Source organism: Maylandia zebra, linkage group LG12 (genome assembly GCF_041146795.1).
Source record: "Maylandia zebra isolate NMK-2024a linkage group LG12, Mzebra_GT3a, whole genome shotgun sequence".
Lineage (NCBI taxonomy): Eukaryota > Metazoa > Chordata > Actinopteri > Cichliformes > Cichlidae > Maylandia > Maylandia zebra.
Window position 1 is genome coordinate 14,203,836 of NC_135178.1, and position 13,991 is coordinate 14,217,826.

The following is a 13,991-nucleotide window of genomic DNA, read 5'->3' on the forward strand; positions in this document are numbered from 1 at the left end:
TAATCTACCAGCAATTCTTATGTGCCATGACTACTAAGCAGTTACCACAAATTTTGCAGATATGCCAATAATCATTCAACCATGAAAGGTTTTTATTTACAGACAGAACAGTTTGTTATACCTGGAGGAAAAAACACTTTTATCCCAAATGTTGTCAATGTTCTTTCAAATTGAGTCTCGTTATTGTTCTCCTGCATCCTGCTGTGTAAACCCAGCAGCAAGATTATAACCTGAAATGTCTTTGTTTGTGTTTGGAATCAATTTTGTTTAATATAATTGTTTATTTTTTCACTGCTTGTCAAGATGCAGAAGAAAGTTGCGCCATATCCAGGGAAAATCTCTGTGGTTGTTCCGCAAGGGGCCACTTGGATACCTTCTCCAGGACCCGTCAAAAGAAGCTCGACGGATTAAAAATGACCCCAAACTGCAGGACAAGTCTGCACCTGTGAGGGATGATGTTGTACATCAGAATGCTCTGACTGTCATCTATCAGAGAGGAGGGGATGAGTCTGACATGAAGGAAGTGCAGGGAGAGTACATTCTGCAGTTTGGAAAGTATAAAGGGAAATCTTTCCGGTGGCTTCTGGGGAATGATGTCGGGTACACCATGTACCTGATCAAAGATCTCCAGAAGGAAGAGGCTGCAGGGACCTCTGTGGAAGAAGGGCATGGCAAGGAGAGCTTGCATTCATTTGTACAGTATGCCCTCAGCTTTACAGAGATAAAGACTCTTCTGAACTGCAAGACCAGCAGAGTGAGTGTTGCTGCAGAAGCCTCTGAGGATGATCAGCTGGTTGGCTTTGGCTCACGAGCCAAGAGCACCTGGAAGGAGATTCAGGAGTCTCCTTTCTACGAGGCAGAGAGACAAAGATGGGTGGAAGAAAAGAGGAAATAGGGGAGAAACTGTTGATATTGTACATAAGATAGTTTTGTTCTAGTTTTGTAATGTTTATTTTGTTTATATAAATAAAAACTGATTGTAAATATAAAAATGTGAATAAATTGTGTTCTGTAAAAATAGCAGCACAGCTCTCTTCTTTATAACCTCTTAGAGTTCACCTGTATGTTTATATACCTGTGTGTGCTCACCATCAGGTAATCAGTTTTAAAAAGCTATGAGTGCAGCCCTGAAAGCTTACATATTATTTCTAAATCACTTCATGTAATGATAACAAGCCATCCTTTCTCTAGTGGGGTCTCACAGCTTTTATCTTTATAATCTTTCTGGTTGATTTGTAATATTAGAAACATGACTGCTGTCTTTTATCTGTGTGACTATACAGCCTGTTTCAGACATGACAACCAGACAGTGTCTGAAGTTATCTTTAATACATGCAACACAGCTGGAGATAGTCCAGACACTTTCTCACTTCTGATGATAATATTTTTGGTTTAGGTATTGTTGCTTTCTGGCTTGAAGCTTATCTACAAAAGCAGTTCAATAAGGAGAGATCATGTGGAAAAACCGAACATGATTTATTGAGATACAGAAATAAATGTAACTGTTAGGCAGTTAGACTCCAATGACCCATCATAGCAGAAGAAATCTCAGCAGTGACAGGATTTTGCATAAGCCACACCCCAGAGTCAAAATGCTGGTAGTGATGAAGATGGAGGCTGGGACAGGGTTCTGAGTGACCACGGTGAGGAGGAGAAAGGAGAGGAGGCGGGCTGCATAGCTGAGGATCTGAAACACAGAATGGTAGAAGCAGAAGAGCAACAGATTTAAAGCATGCAGAGTGGAGGCTGGCAAGAGCATGACTGGAATAAAGTAATGATGTCAGTACTGAGTTTGTGCTGGAAAATGAATAGATATAAACTAACAGCCACCAGGAAGCAGACAGATGACTTATTACAGACATGCCTTGTTTAAATTATGTATAAGCATCATTTTCTATGTCATCAGAATGTATCTGTATTATAGTTTTAGCTTTAGTCTTTTTATTAAAAGTTGGATGTCTGCATAATTGTAGACTATATGTCTGGTATGTATCATCTCAAGACTGTCATGATACAGTCTGAGTTATGACAGTATAGGTACGTAATGCAGAAAAATTGCTCCACAGGCCATAACACTATATAATCTAAATAAAATGATAATGAAATAAAAATTAAAAGCAAAGTGAAAAATAAATGTTATCCACAATAAGTAAATTGAAAATGGTGTTTAACTTTTGATAATGTAACACAACCTTTGTCCCAACCAGGACTCGAACCCGCGCTCAGACAGTTCAGTGTAAAAAAAACCATTTTTTTCCAATGCCCGAAAAGCTGCGATTTGATTGGCTGTTTCTCCGTTACACCTATACGCGAGGAGAACAACTGAGATAATCCATCCAAAATACGAGGTTAGTCATTCATATACTGCTGCATGGGCTGGGCTGTAGTTACATCCTAAGGTTTTAAAAACTGAGCTTAAATAAATGATTAGCGGTAATAAAAGCCGAGGGAGGTCAACAGGGATCACTGACAGTCAGTGATCCCTGTTGACCTCCCTTTCTTTTGAGATCAAATAGAAGAAAATACATAACATTAAACATGTTAACAACACAAAAGCCATATTAAACGCAGACTACTTTAGACCCGGAAGTAGGATTCGTGGCGTCATCACTGAACAACCGGATATGAATGGAGCTCACCGCAGTGTAATTTACAGTTAATTTATGGTCATTTACTGTCAGGGGTGGAAGTAATGAATTACAAATACTCACGTTACTGTAATTAAGTAGATTTTTTGGGTACTTGTACTTTTATGAGTAATTTTTCAAGTGTGTAATTTTACTCATACTTGAGTACAACTTACACCATGTAATCTACTGAGTACGCCCACAATTTGAATTAATATTCAAACCTTTCGTCTGCATTTTTGCAGCCAATAAAGCCGTGCAATCCCGACCGGCCAATTTAAGACGTAAGCAAAGAATAAACTCTGATGCAGCAGCAGGCACAGGTGTCTGGAGGTGCTACATGGTGGAGTACAAACTACTTTATAGACGGAAGATGTGGAGACAAAGAAGCCAAAATGGAGACAGAGGACAACTGTCAACCATGAAAACGACGTAGAAAAGACGGAGGACGTGTGCCCGTGGCCATACCTGGAGGAATTTTTCATGTGCAGAGGGAGAAAAGGAGACAGCGTCCAGATGCAGTGCAAACTTTGTTTGACCTCTACAGTCATTTCAGCTTACAAGACTTCAGCGTCTAATCTAAAAAAAAAAAAAACACATTGAGGTAAGAGGTTTTACAACTATACGTGTACAATATTGCCTTCTTATTTTTCATGTGTGTTAAGGTTATTAGTTTGGCTGAGATATTGTCACCGCCATTGGTTAGCCTGATATTAAAATAAGACGGAGCTAGCTAATGTGCGTGTGTGCATGCATAATTGAGCTAAATTCGTAGGAATGTTTTAGCTTATTATTTGGATAACCACCGTCATTACAATAAATTAAATTTGTAGTCATTTAAAACTCACAGGCCTACAATCAGCTGGCCTATATAAAAAACAAAAACAAAATTTGAACACAGTGCTGAGCTGCATCTCAAATTAATCTTCCAGCTCTCAGCTCACATGTACCAGAGCCCGCTTGATGGATCAGTTGATCAGGATCATTGGCCTGATATAGGTCTATCATAGTGACGTGGCTCTTAATCAGTAGGGTTATATGTTTCCCAATATGATATATTTTTTTTAAAGAACATAATGTGGATTGTTTTTATTTGTTAGCTGTATGGGCAGCATTTTTGTGTATGTGATCCCTTTCCTTAAATTACATTTGCTATATACACATATTTTGCTCTCTTAGTATTTTTAGAACCTGACTAATACTGAAAACTTTAGGGTGATACTGATAAAAAGGACTTAAAAATTTAGATACTGATACATTGGTCGATACTCTTTTTACAGATAGTATACAGATTACAGAACTTGGAATGTATACAGAAATTCATGTTTTTCGCAATGATCGTTCAAAATTGGTTTACATTTGTAAATAAATACAGCAATATATCTGCAAGATTTGACCAAATTCACCACTCTTTTATACTATGCTAAACAATCAAAGATTAGCTCATGTCTAGTTGAATGATGTTTTAAAAATGTTTTCCTGTAGTGTTAATCACAGTGATGTTATGAAGTAATGTATGAACCTGACGTATGATAATATTTATCTCTACGGAGGAAACATCCATCGAAGATTGAGCAGTACAATATCACTGTGGCATCAACGTCTCGTCAGCGAAAGGCCACAGCCACACCAAACAAGCTCTCAGCAAATACACAAGCCAAGTTACCAGACCTGATGTTGAGAGCTGCAAACAAACATGTTCCACAAGCAACTGTTGACATGCTTGTCATCAATTTCATATGTGAGGGTCTACAGCCATTTGCAGTGGTAGAACAGCCATCTTTCAAAGAATTGGTTACCACATTACAACCTCAAGCCAAAGTCCTCTCCAGACCCACTGTCCGTGCCAGAATCTGTGAAGCTGCTGATCACATGAAGATGACTTTGGTTGCAGCATTGGATAAAGTCAAATTTGTTGCTACCACTACTGATTGTTGGTCAGCTCATCAGAAAAGTTACCTTGGAGTCACATGCCATTGGAGGAAGAGTCCCTGGAAAGAAGATCTGCAGCACCAGCATGCAAAAGATTGAGAGGGTCTCACACATTTGACATGCTTGCTGGTGCGCTTGATGATATCCATTGCCAATACAAGATTAGAGGCAAAGTTGTAAGAACCACAACTGATATGTGGAAGGCCTTGACAAAGTTGGATCCACTGTTTGGGGCACAAAATGATGCAGATGAAGCTGAAGATGAAACAGACCCAGAAACTATTGACCTGACTGACCATATTGACTACCATGAGGCAAGTGCAATTCTTGATGAAGACTCTGGTTTGGAGTATCAACTCCCGTCTCATCAGCGATGTGCATGTCACCTGCTAAACCTTGTGGCAACATCTGATGCTGCCCTAGCAGAGAGCATGAATGAAACCTACGAGAGGCTCTCCCGTGCATGCTTTGCAAAATGCCAGGCCATTTGGAACAAAACTCATTTGGCTAATGAAGTGGTAGAGGACAAGTGTGAACTACAGATCATTCGTCCCAATGCAACACAATGGAATTCAACCTACCTTGCCATTGAAAGGATAATACGCATCATTGATGAGAAGGGGGAAAATGCCATCAGGAGCATTTGTGAGGAGTTCAAGGTGAAAATGTGAGTAAAATTGGACACCTACCAATATGGTTGCAAATCTTGTGAATTTTCCTTAATGGATGGTTAAAAACGTGAGCAGACTCTTAATATTAAATCAGAAGATCCCTGTTATAGTCATGGTGGGTTTTGTTGTTGTGTCTTACAGGTTGAGTCCTGCAGAAGTTGCATTCCTAAGGGAGTACTGTACCACCATGAAGCCACTGGTGAAAGCTTCAAACATTCTTCAGTCTGAGTCCACTTCCTTTATGGGATGGCTCCTGCCAGTAATCCAACAACTACTGTTCAAACTTAGCAGGCTGGAGACATCAAGCAAGACATGCGTGCCACTCATCAGAGTCCTGCAAAATGGCCTTCAAAAGCGTTTTGGAGCGATGATGGAGGATCCAGAGTTGGCTGCAGCTGCAGTCCTCTTACCCAAGTTCAAGACTTCCTGGACTGACAGAGCAGATGTAACAGAGGCTGGTAAGGATTCATGTGATCCCATTTTTGTGTATTTTTACATTTGAACACATGCTTAAGTGAGTATTTCACCTAATACATTGTAAGTTATTGATGGTCTGTCCCGAATACTAAACAATCCTTTTTGAGAATTTGCCGTTTTTAAATTTGTGTTCAGGAATAATCACTGAAATTTAAATAACAAAATTGTGTTATCTACTTGCAATTACAGCCTTGACATACATCAAACAACATCTTGAAACGACAGAGCATGAGAGTGAGGATCAGCAAAGAGAGTCATCTGATGAAGATGAATTCTTCTCCAAACCAATCTCCAGAAGGCTGCAAAGTGCAGTTGAGCTTGATGGTTACCTTGCTTGTGCCACAGACACCATGGAGCTGCTGCACTCCTTCTCAGGTATCAAAAACCTCTCTCTTAAACTGAACACAGCTCTGCCTGCTTCTGCTGCGTGTGAACGACTTTTTAGCTGTGCTGGTCTACTCTTCACAGCCAAACGAAGTCGGATTGCCTCTGTTAATTTAGAAAACCAGCTCTTGCTGAAACTGAACAAAAGGTTCAGAAAGTAAAGTGTGCTTGAATGTCCAGCTTGAATGAAAAAAAAATACACAAAGCTGGAGTTCTTCTGTGTCTTTACGTGGCCAGCTGCCTCTTCTTCTCCCATTCTCTCTCCCTCTCTCTCCTGTTGCTACTTAAATGATGAAACTGATCAATGATCAGCTGATCGCTTTTCTCTCTTGTTTGTTTATCGCGCATTTCGAGCCAGAAAGAGGAAACCAGCGGTGGTCGCTCTAAACAACAGCAGCAGGTTAAAACTTGATCAGCTGCTATTAGAATTTATTTAATATTACTTTCTAGTATCAGCTGATGTTGGCTGGAGCCACAGCTGTAACAGCTGCTGGTCATGATATCGGTTTGGATATATGGTGAGAGGGAAACGTGAAGATGAAACCAGGAGATGTCCTTACTGAATCATCAGAGCTGAACAGGTGATGGAGAAACAGGTTTACCTTTTAGGTGACATGAATAAGTTGAAGGGAAGTTATGAACTGTTTCTGAGAGACAAATAACATCAGGATCCTTTTTTACTGACAGCTGGTAACTGTGCAGGGACGGGTCTAGCAAAGTTTTGCAAGGGGGCAGGTAACCATATACATGCACTGTTTATAAGATTGGGGAAACCTGCAGTCAGCTGAGACTGAAGAAGTCAATTGGATGAGTGACGAAACGTTTTTCCCACAAAACGTAAAGTCCAGATGAACAGAATCAACTTTTGGAGATACTATATAGCTCATGCTAATATCACATCTTCACATTTTTCTTTTTAGAGGTAACAATAACTTTGCATTCTCGCTACTCACCATGCTCTAAAACAGGTATATGTTAGCAATGACATCATTTAACAAATGTTTTTAAAATTCTAGCCGTGCTAATTAGCCTTAGGATTGGTTGAGGTCTGTGCAAGCCTTTGGAACAAAATCAGTCTTTTAAAGCTCACTATTTTCCAGGTGAGCCTATAGCACATTTGTTAAAGTCAGTCCGGATTGTACAGCTTCTAATCAGAAACAATTAAAGTTTGTTTCTTTTTTTCTGCTCATCAATCTTTTTCTGTAAGTAGTTACCGAAATACAGTCAACCTTTCTTCATTTTCCTAAGTGTGTGTGTGTGTGTGTGTGTGTGTGTGTGTGTGTGTGTGTATATATATATATATATATATATATATATATATATATATATATATATATATATATATATATATATATATATATATATATATATATATATATATATATATATATAACAAAAAAAAAACAAACCACAACGCCCCCCAGTCCCACACAGATCAACACAACCATCAAACATATTAGAGGAATATAACAGTAACAAAAGTAGATTTAAACAGGCAATACCTCTAGACTAGCAAAATAAGAGATAAAGGGTTGCCACTTGTGAAAAAATTTGGCTGTGCAACCTCTCAACGTATATTTAATTTTTTCAAGTTTTAAAAAAAACATGACATCTTCAAGCCACCGGGAAACAGTAGGATACTTAACAGACTTCCAATGCAACAATATTAGACGTCTCGCTAATAGGGATGTGAAGGCTATAATATCCTTTTGTGTGGAATCAAGTGTAAGTGAGCGAACAGGAATCCCAAATACAGCAATCAGAGGACAAGGATGAAGAGTTACCCCAAGAACAGTTGACATAATAGCAAAATACCCTGTCCAGAAACCTTGTAGTTCAGGACACAGAAAAAACATGTGGCTAAGGTACGACCAGTACTTTTAACATTTTATCAATTATTTACCAAATTAAAAAACAACATGTGGTAACTTATTTTTAATTTTGCTGCATACGAGTTGAATGAATGCTTACTGGATCTAGAACACCATTTAGATCATAACAGCTCCTGATCAGGATGAATTTCATTTTCAAATCAAATTTCATGTCGCAGTTTCACACTTTTGTAACATATTATTTCAAAGCTTGCTTATGGGCTTGTTTTGGAGCAGACCAACAGTCAGGCTCGTCTTCACCCTTACTGTCAGACTCTGAATTGATGGTTCTGCTATATCTCACCTGGCTGAGTGGGGACACATGTACTAAACGTTAGAGTTCCCACTGCAGGAGCTTGGGTTTGAGTCTGCCCTCGACCGTTTCCTGTGTGCCATACCGCCTCAGTCTCTCCCCACCTTCCTGCCTCATGTTCTGAAATCTCTTCCTCTCCATCAACTTTGAGTTTCTTTGAGTGGAGCTTCTTTTGCAGCTGTGACAAAATATAGAACGGTTTCTGCAACCAGGGGAGTAAAATGTGCTGCAGTGTGAGGGCGCACAGGTGTAGGTGTGGAATTTTACATATAAATATTATAGTTTACTTCATGCACAAGAAATGTAAACATTTAATCTAACCCACTTTTCATCAACTACATAACCTTTATTGGAGAGTACATTCATAAATTGTGTGTATCACACACACAAACACACATCCACTAAACTCTCTCGTTTTATATCTCTCCCTCTCTCTTGTGAATGATGGAAGTTTGGTGGACTGTGTGGTTTGTCTGGCTGAAAGTTGTGTTTTTTTTATGTGTGGTGTGTTGTGAGGCTGATTATGAGTTAGTGTAATTGTGTATGGTGTTGTTAGTGTAGTTTATGTGGCGTTAGTGGTTTTTCCTGGATGCAGAGCAGGTCAGTATGCCGTGGACTTTTACACCACCATGTTAGGGATGGAGTAAAGTAATAAAGCTTGAGTGGAGAAGCTGCTGCAGGGGCTTCCTCAGCTGAGCTCTGAGGACAGAGCTGTCCTGGATGCTAACTTTTCTTTGGAGGAGATTAGTGCTGCTGCTGGTCAGCTGGCTCCTGCACAGGGTGGGCTGCCTGCAGACTTCTGTAAAAGACTGTTACTGGCATCGAGCCATCATGTGGGGCTCTCTCTTCTCCCTAAAAAACAGAGATTTGTCTCTGCTTAGAAATGGAGACGTGGCTCTGTTATGCACAGATTACTAACTTCCTTCAAAAGTACTGGCCACCAGGCCGAAACACTTTGTGAAATGAATCGCTCACAGAGATCAGTCGTACTGTGTACCACACAGCTCTAATGTGAACAAGAGTTTTCTCATGAGAGACTTGGTAGTTATTTGTAAATTTCACAGTTTGATGTTGGAATAATTTCTTTAGATTAAGAGAAAGTGTTTGATAGGATTGACAATCTTTTTTGTTTTTCCATTATGAGAAGTTTTGCTTTTTGGAGGTGGATTTTTGTCACTTTTGGGGCTGTTGTATCAGGCGGCTTTCTGTTTTGTAAAAGTGGATGATGGGCTGAGCTGCCCAGTATAAGTTTGGAGAGGATCTAACTGGAATGTCCTGTTTCTGGAATATATATTTATATTGGTATATTTGTTAGAATTTTTAATCTTTGTTGAATGTTTTAAGAGATAAATAAGCAAAGTTATCTAGATTTATGTTGCCAGGTTTATGTCGGAGGCCTCTGCTGGTGTTGTCATTGTTTTTCTGTTTTCATTACAGATCAGAGTGATGTGGACTTTCTCAATAGATGTTTAGATTTGTATGAGAACCTTCAGCAAAGGTGAGCTGGTGAAAAAATATGGTGTAACAGGTTTGTTGGTGGTCATATAGAGACTTTTTTTTTTTTTTTTTAGGAAAAGAAGAGTCTCGGAGGTTGCCATGGAGTCAGACTGTCTAAACCAAAAATGGATGCTGTACATACACTGATAAATGTCATTTCAGGAGTGGCCAGATTGAAATCCAGAGAAAACTATGCTAGAGGTGAAAGGTCAAAAATTGGTCATCATGTTGAGATTTTTTTAATACCACAGACTGACAAAGAAAACTGAAATTTGTGAATTTTAAAGGTGTGCAAGATGTGCTGTGTTCAGTCGCAGGGCCTTGCCCTTTTATTTCATTTGTCTTTGGTTTCGAGTTTTTATTTGTGCTCTTGTAATTATTTTGTGATAAAACTTTTTCTATTTTGAGATCAAGATTCAAGTGGAAATCTTTGTGTGTCTGTCTCTCCCTTGGTTTCTGTAGAGGTACAGTGTGGGGGCGCCTGGATAAATGTTAAACAGAAGCTAGATGTAGTGTTCCTCCACTGTCCGTTAAGGATATGAGGAAAAGAAATGGTCAAGAACAAAGTGTATGGTGTATTTATAAAAGAAAATGGCTTTTAAATTGTATACCAAAACGACCACCAGAAAGTCAACTACAACTTGTTACATAATCATCATGATTGTTGTATCAGTTTAACAGTTTATGGGTTGACTTCTTTCGGTTCATGCACTGTTTACATCATGAAGGAAAAAGAAGGCAACAGGCTGAGAAATGAAGCTGTTGTGTGTCTTTGTGGCCACACGGGGGCAGTGCTGCATAAATAGTAGAATCTCTTCCTGGACACTTTTTCTGGACCTCTTTTTAAATGACTAATAAAGACAACAACAACATGAATTACATCAGGATCTGATATGGTTGTCTTTTTTTGTTGAGCTTTATATATTTCAGAATGCCTAGAGTTTGTTTGTTTCCCATGTTTTGTGATACAGAACATCTCCTCTCAGACGGCTGTTGTCTCATAATGGGTCATTACCTGGTCTGATGGGGTGTTTGTTCCATTTATAAATCAAGTGATTGATTTGTGAAATGAGAGATGGCCTCTGACCTGCTGACTGGTGTCTGATCTTCTCTGCTCCCCTCAAATTTGACAACTACTCGGCTAATGTGATGGTGGACAGGAAGTCACTAAACCTGGGACTCTGGAAACACATTTCTAGGGATAAAAAGTTAATGTAGATCGTTTCAGGAGATAAATATTAAATGATCGATTTGGCGATTATACTAATATAGTAAGAAAAGAATGTATGAAGAAAAGATTTTTTATCTATACACTTAAGCAACGACCAGAGTCTTAGAATTGCGCTTTCACCAGGTTTTACTTGACTGAACAACAGAACTTCTCTGTCTCCTTTATAAGGGGTCACATCCTGAGTTACACAATGAGTCTTTCAAATGTGTGCGCTAACCCACTGCATGTGTAGTCGTGCTGAGACCGCGTGGTCTTATTTTTATTACCCCTTGATTCAGCTGTGACCTGCTTATCAAGTCTTTTTACAAGTACATCATAATTATCTGCTCTCATGCAGACATAAGTAGAGCAATGGTTTAACAAACTTTCCCATCAAAAACATGAAGGTTTAGCTTTAAGCTTATTTGTCCAAACAACAAAGGATAAACTGCCAGCACCTGGACTGAAACAGAACATAGTAGTGTTGGATGTAAGTAAAGGAAATACAAGTATAACTGTGACTATGGAACAAATCTCCTTCAATGTTAAACCTTAATGTTAACCTGATTGTGTTTATTAGAAAAATCAGCCATTACAGTGTCTGTGATTGCTTCACATAGTTAGTTAACTTTGGTTGTCTGTGGGTTTGTGTCAAACTTGGAGTGGGAAAAAAAGCATAAAAACTGTGGAAGATGCAGACTGTGAAAGTCTAGTTTATTTCATGAATACAATTATTTTTTTTTACAGTCGCTAGAACAAAGTAGCGTACATTCATGATAAAGTAAATACCACAACACAACATGGACAGTAAGAAGTAAACTGAATTGTCTTAGAACTTATTATATTCTTTAAGCTTAAAAGCAACACCTAGGATTCGACTGTTTGTGTTTTAAACCTTTTATTCAAAACTAGTATGTGTCAACACTTCTTTCTCCCAGCAGCATTATTGAAGTGACACTTTAACGACACTTTACCTGCTGATGCTTCACATCACAATCTTTATGACGAAAAAGCTCAGATGTCTGTGCTGTCACTTGTTATGAAAATGGACAGAACCTGGGCTCAGGCTTCCTCTTCTTCTTTCCTTCCTCTTTAATAATAACCATAGATCAGTAAAATAGCCATATTTTTAAACAAATGATTGTGATGAAGAGAATTTTTTTTTTTCTAGTGTGCATGAACTCAAAATCTTTTAAGTTTAAATCTTTTTTGTTTACTGGGGAAATCCAAACTTGATGTACCAGGTCAACTCAGCGAGCTCCTGTCTTGACCTCCCCTCTGCGCACGCACGCACACACACACACACACACACACACACACACACACACACACACACACACACACACACACACACACACACACACAGTATCATCATAAATGCCATGATATCTTTCTTGTTCAAATAGTTTATTCACTTAACAAAGAGGTAGCTTGGAAACTCAGTAAGAAGGAGGAAAAATAGTTTAAGGACATTTTCTCAAATAAACAGGATTTCATCATCTTTCTGTTCATAATGGGGCGATTGTGGCTCAAGAGTTGGGAGTTCGCCTTGTAACCGGAAGGTTGCCGGTTCGAGCCCCGGCTTGTACGGCCGCGGTCGTTGTGTCCTTGGGCAAGATACTTCCCCCGTTGCCTACTGGTGGCGCCAGTGTCGGGCAGCCTCGCCTCTGTCAGTGCGCCCCAGGGTGGCTGTGGCTACAATGTAGCTTGCCATCACCAGTGTGTGAATGGGTGGATGACTGGTTGTGTAAAGCGCTTTGGGGACCTTAGGGACTAGTAAAGCACTATACAAATACAGGCTAAATAAAAGAAGAGATACATCAGAAACAAATCAGTAGATCCAGAAATTATAGAGTCAAACTCTTTTCAGCTGTAGAGGTACACTTCATGCACTCCTTAGCGTACAGTTCAAATGCCTGTGTTAGGGTGCATTGTTTCAGTTTCATTAAGTCTTCTTGCAGTTACATGATAATTATTATGCTGGAGTGATCAAAGCTCATAAACATCTGAGTTACACAATGAGTCTTTCAAATGTGTGGAATATCCCAGCTGTAACCTTTGCTTTCAATTTGGTTAAATTTGGCATTCAGATCACAGACTAAACAACAAGTACAGTAGGTCTTCCACTCCACAATTTAAAAATAGCAACACTCATGCAAGGCTTTATTCTCCATAGAGTCAACATAAAGCAACATTAAATAATGGATCTTTCATCTGAAAAAATTACAGTTTGTATAAATTTACACTGAAGACCAAAATACACACACATACATAAAACCCATAAATCACTAAAACCTATTAAAACACATGGAAAATTACCTCATTTGTTGTGCTATTCAAAGATGTGTATGTGTGTGTATTCAGGCCAAGTCATAAAGAAAGCAATAGAGGTCAATATACTTTATGTTCTACAGTCGCTGCAGATTAATGAATTATAGTGGAAACTTGAAGATCCTAGGTATAGTAGTTTGTGGGAAATAAATACAGTGAAGTGACCATTTAGCTCTTGTGGCATGAAACTGCTTAGTGCATTATTATTTGCTTTTCTACAATATGATATTTGTTTAATAATTGATTGATTTAGTGCATAAAATAGTTGATAAATAAAATGTTAAATATCTAATCTAAGGGAGTGTCTTTGACACATGCTGACTGCATTCTTCTTATAACCAGAACAGGAAGTGAGATCAGAGGAGAACAAGAGTGAGCAGTTTGGTGAAAGGAACAGGAAGGATGAAGAAGAGGTGAATATCCACACAGTTTAAAAGGAGACATCATGGCACAATAAGAGCACAAGCTCTAAGATGAAGACTGGTAATGATTAAAAACTGCACTAAATAGTATCATTCTGTGACTTCACACTTTAGGTAGTGCATAACATGTACCACTTTATATTAATTTTACTATATGTTTAAATAAATAAAAACAAATAACTTTAAAAGGTGCTGTTATTGAGTGAAAATTCAAAAGACTTCATGGCTGGGGAGAAAAAGGGAGAAAGATGGAGGA

At 38.7% G+C, this 13,991-nt stretch overlaps 1 protein-coding gene and 1 long non-coding RNA gene across 2 annotated transcripts; one reads left to right on the forward strand and one right to left on the reverse strand.

Moving 5' to 3' along the window:
- Positions 1-1,222: 1,222 nt before the first annotated feature.
- LOC143421346 (uncharacterized) lies at positions 1,223-3,576 on the reverse strand. The gene is made up of 3 exons (XR_013100981.1): positions 3,476-3,576; positions 3,096-3,206; positions 1,223-1,687 (listed from the first exon to the last, which is right to left on the reverse strand). It is a non-coding gene; the product is annotated as an uncharacterized LOC143421346 (long non-coding RNA).
- A 659-nt stretch (positions 3,577-4,235) lies between these two features.
- Positions 4,236-13,991, forward strand: LOC111500808 (uncharacterized). The gene is made up of 4 exons (XM_024804424.2): positions 4,236-5,226; positions 5,372-5,688; positions 5,897-6,082; positions 13,656-13,991. The coding sequence occupies exons 1-4, from the start codon at positions 4,598-4,600 to the stop codon at positions 13,745-13,747; spliced, it is 1,224 nt and encodes a 407-aa protein (XP_024660192.2). The 5' UTR covers positions 4,236-4,597; the 3' UTR covers positions 13,748-13,991.

Excerpts from the sequence above, each read along its gene's own strand:
- LOC111500808 (XM_024804424.2), top strand. The coding sequence starts at position 4,598 with ATGCCATTGGAGGAAGAGTCCCTGGAAAGAAGATCTGCAGCACCAGCA. Across the intron at positions 5,689-5,896 it reads AGCAGATGTAACAGAGGCTG|CCTTGACATACATCAAACAA; the intron begins GTAAGGATTCAT and ends TTGCAATTACAG. Across the intron at positions 6,083-13,655 it reads GCTGCTGCACTCCTTCTCAG|AACAGGAAGTGAGATCAGAG; the intron begins GTATCAAAAACC and ends TCTTATAACCAG.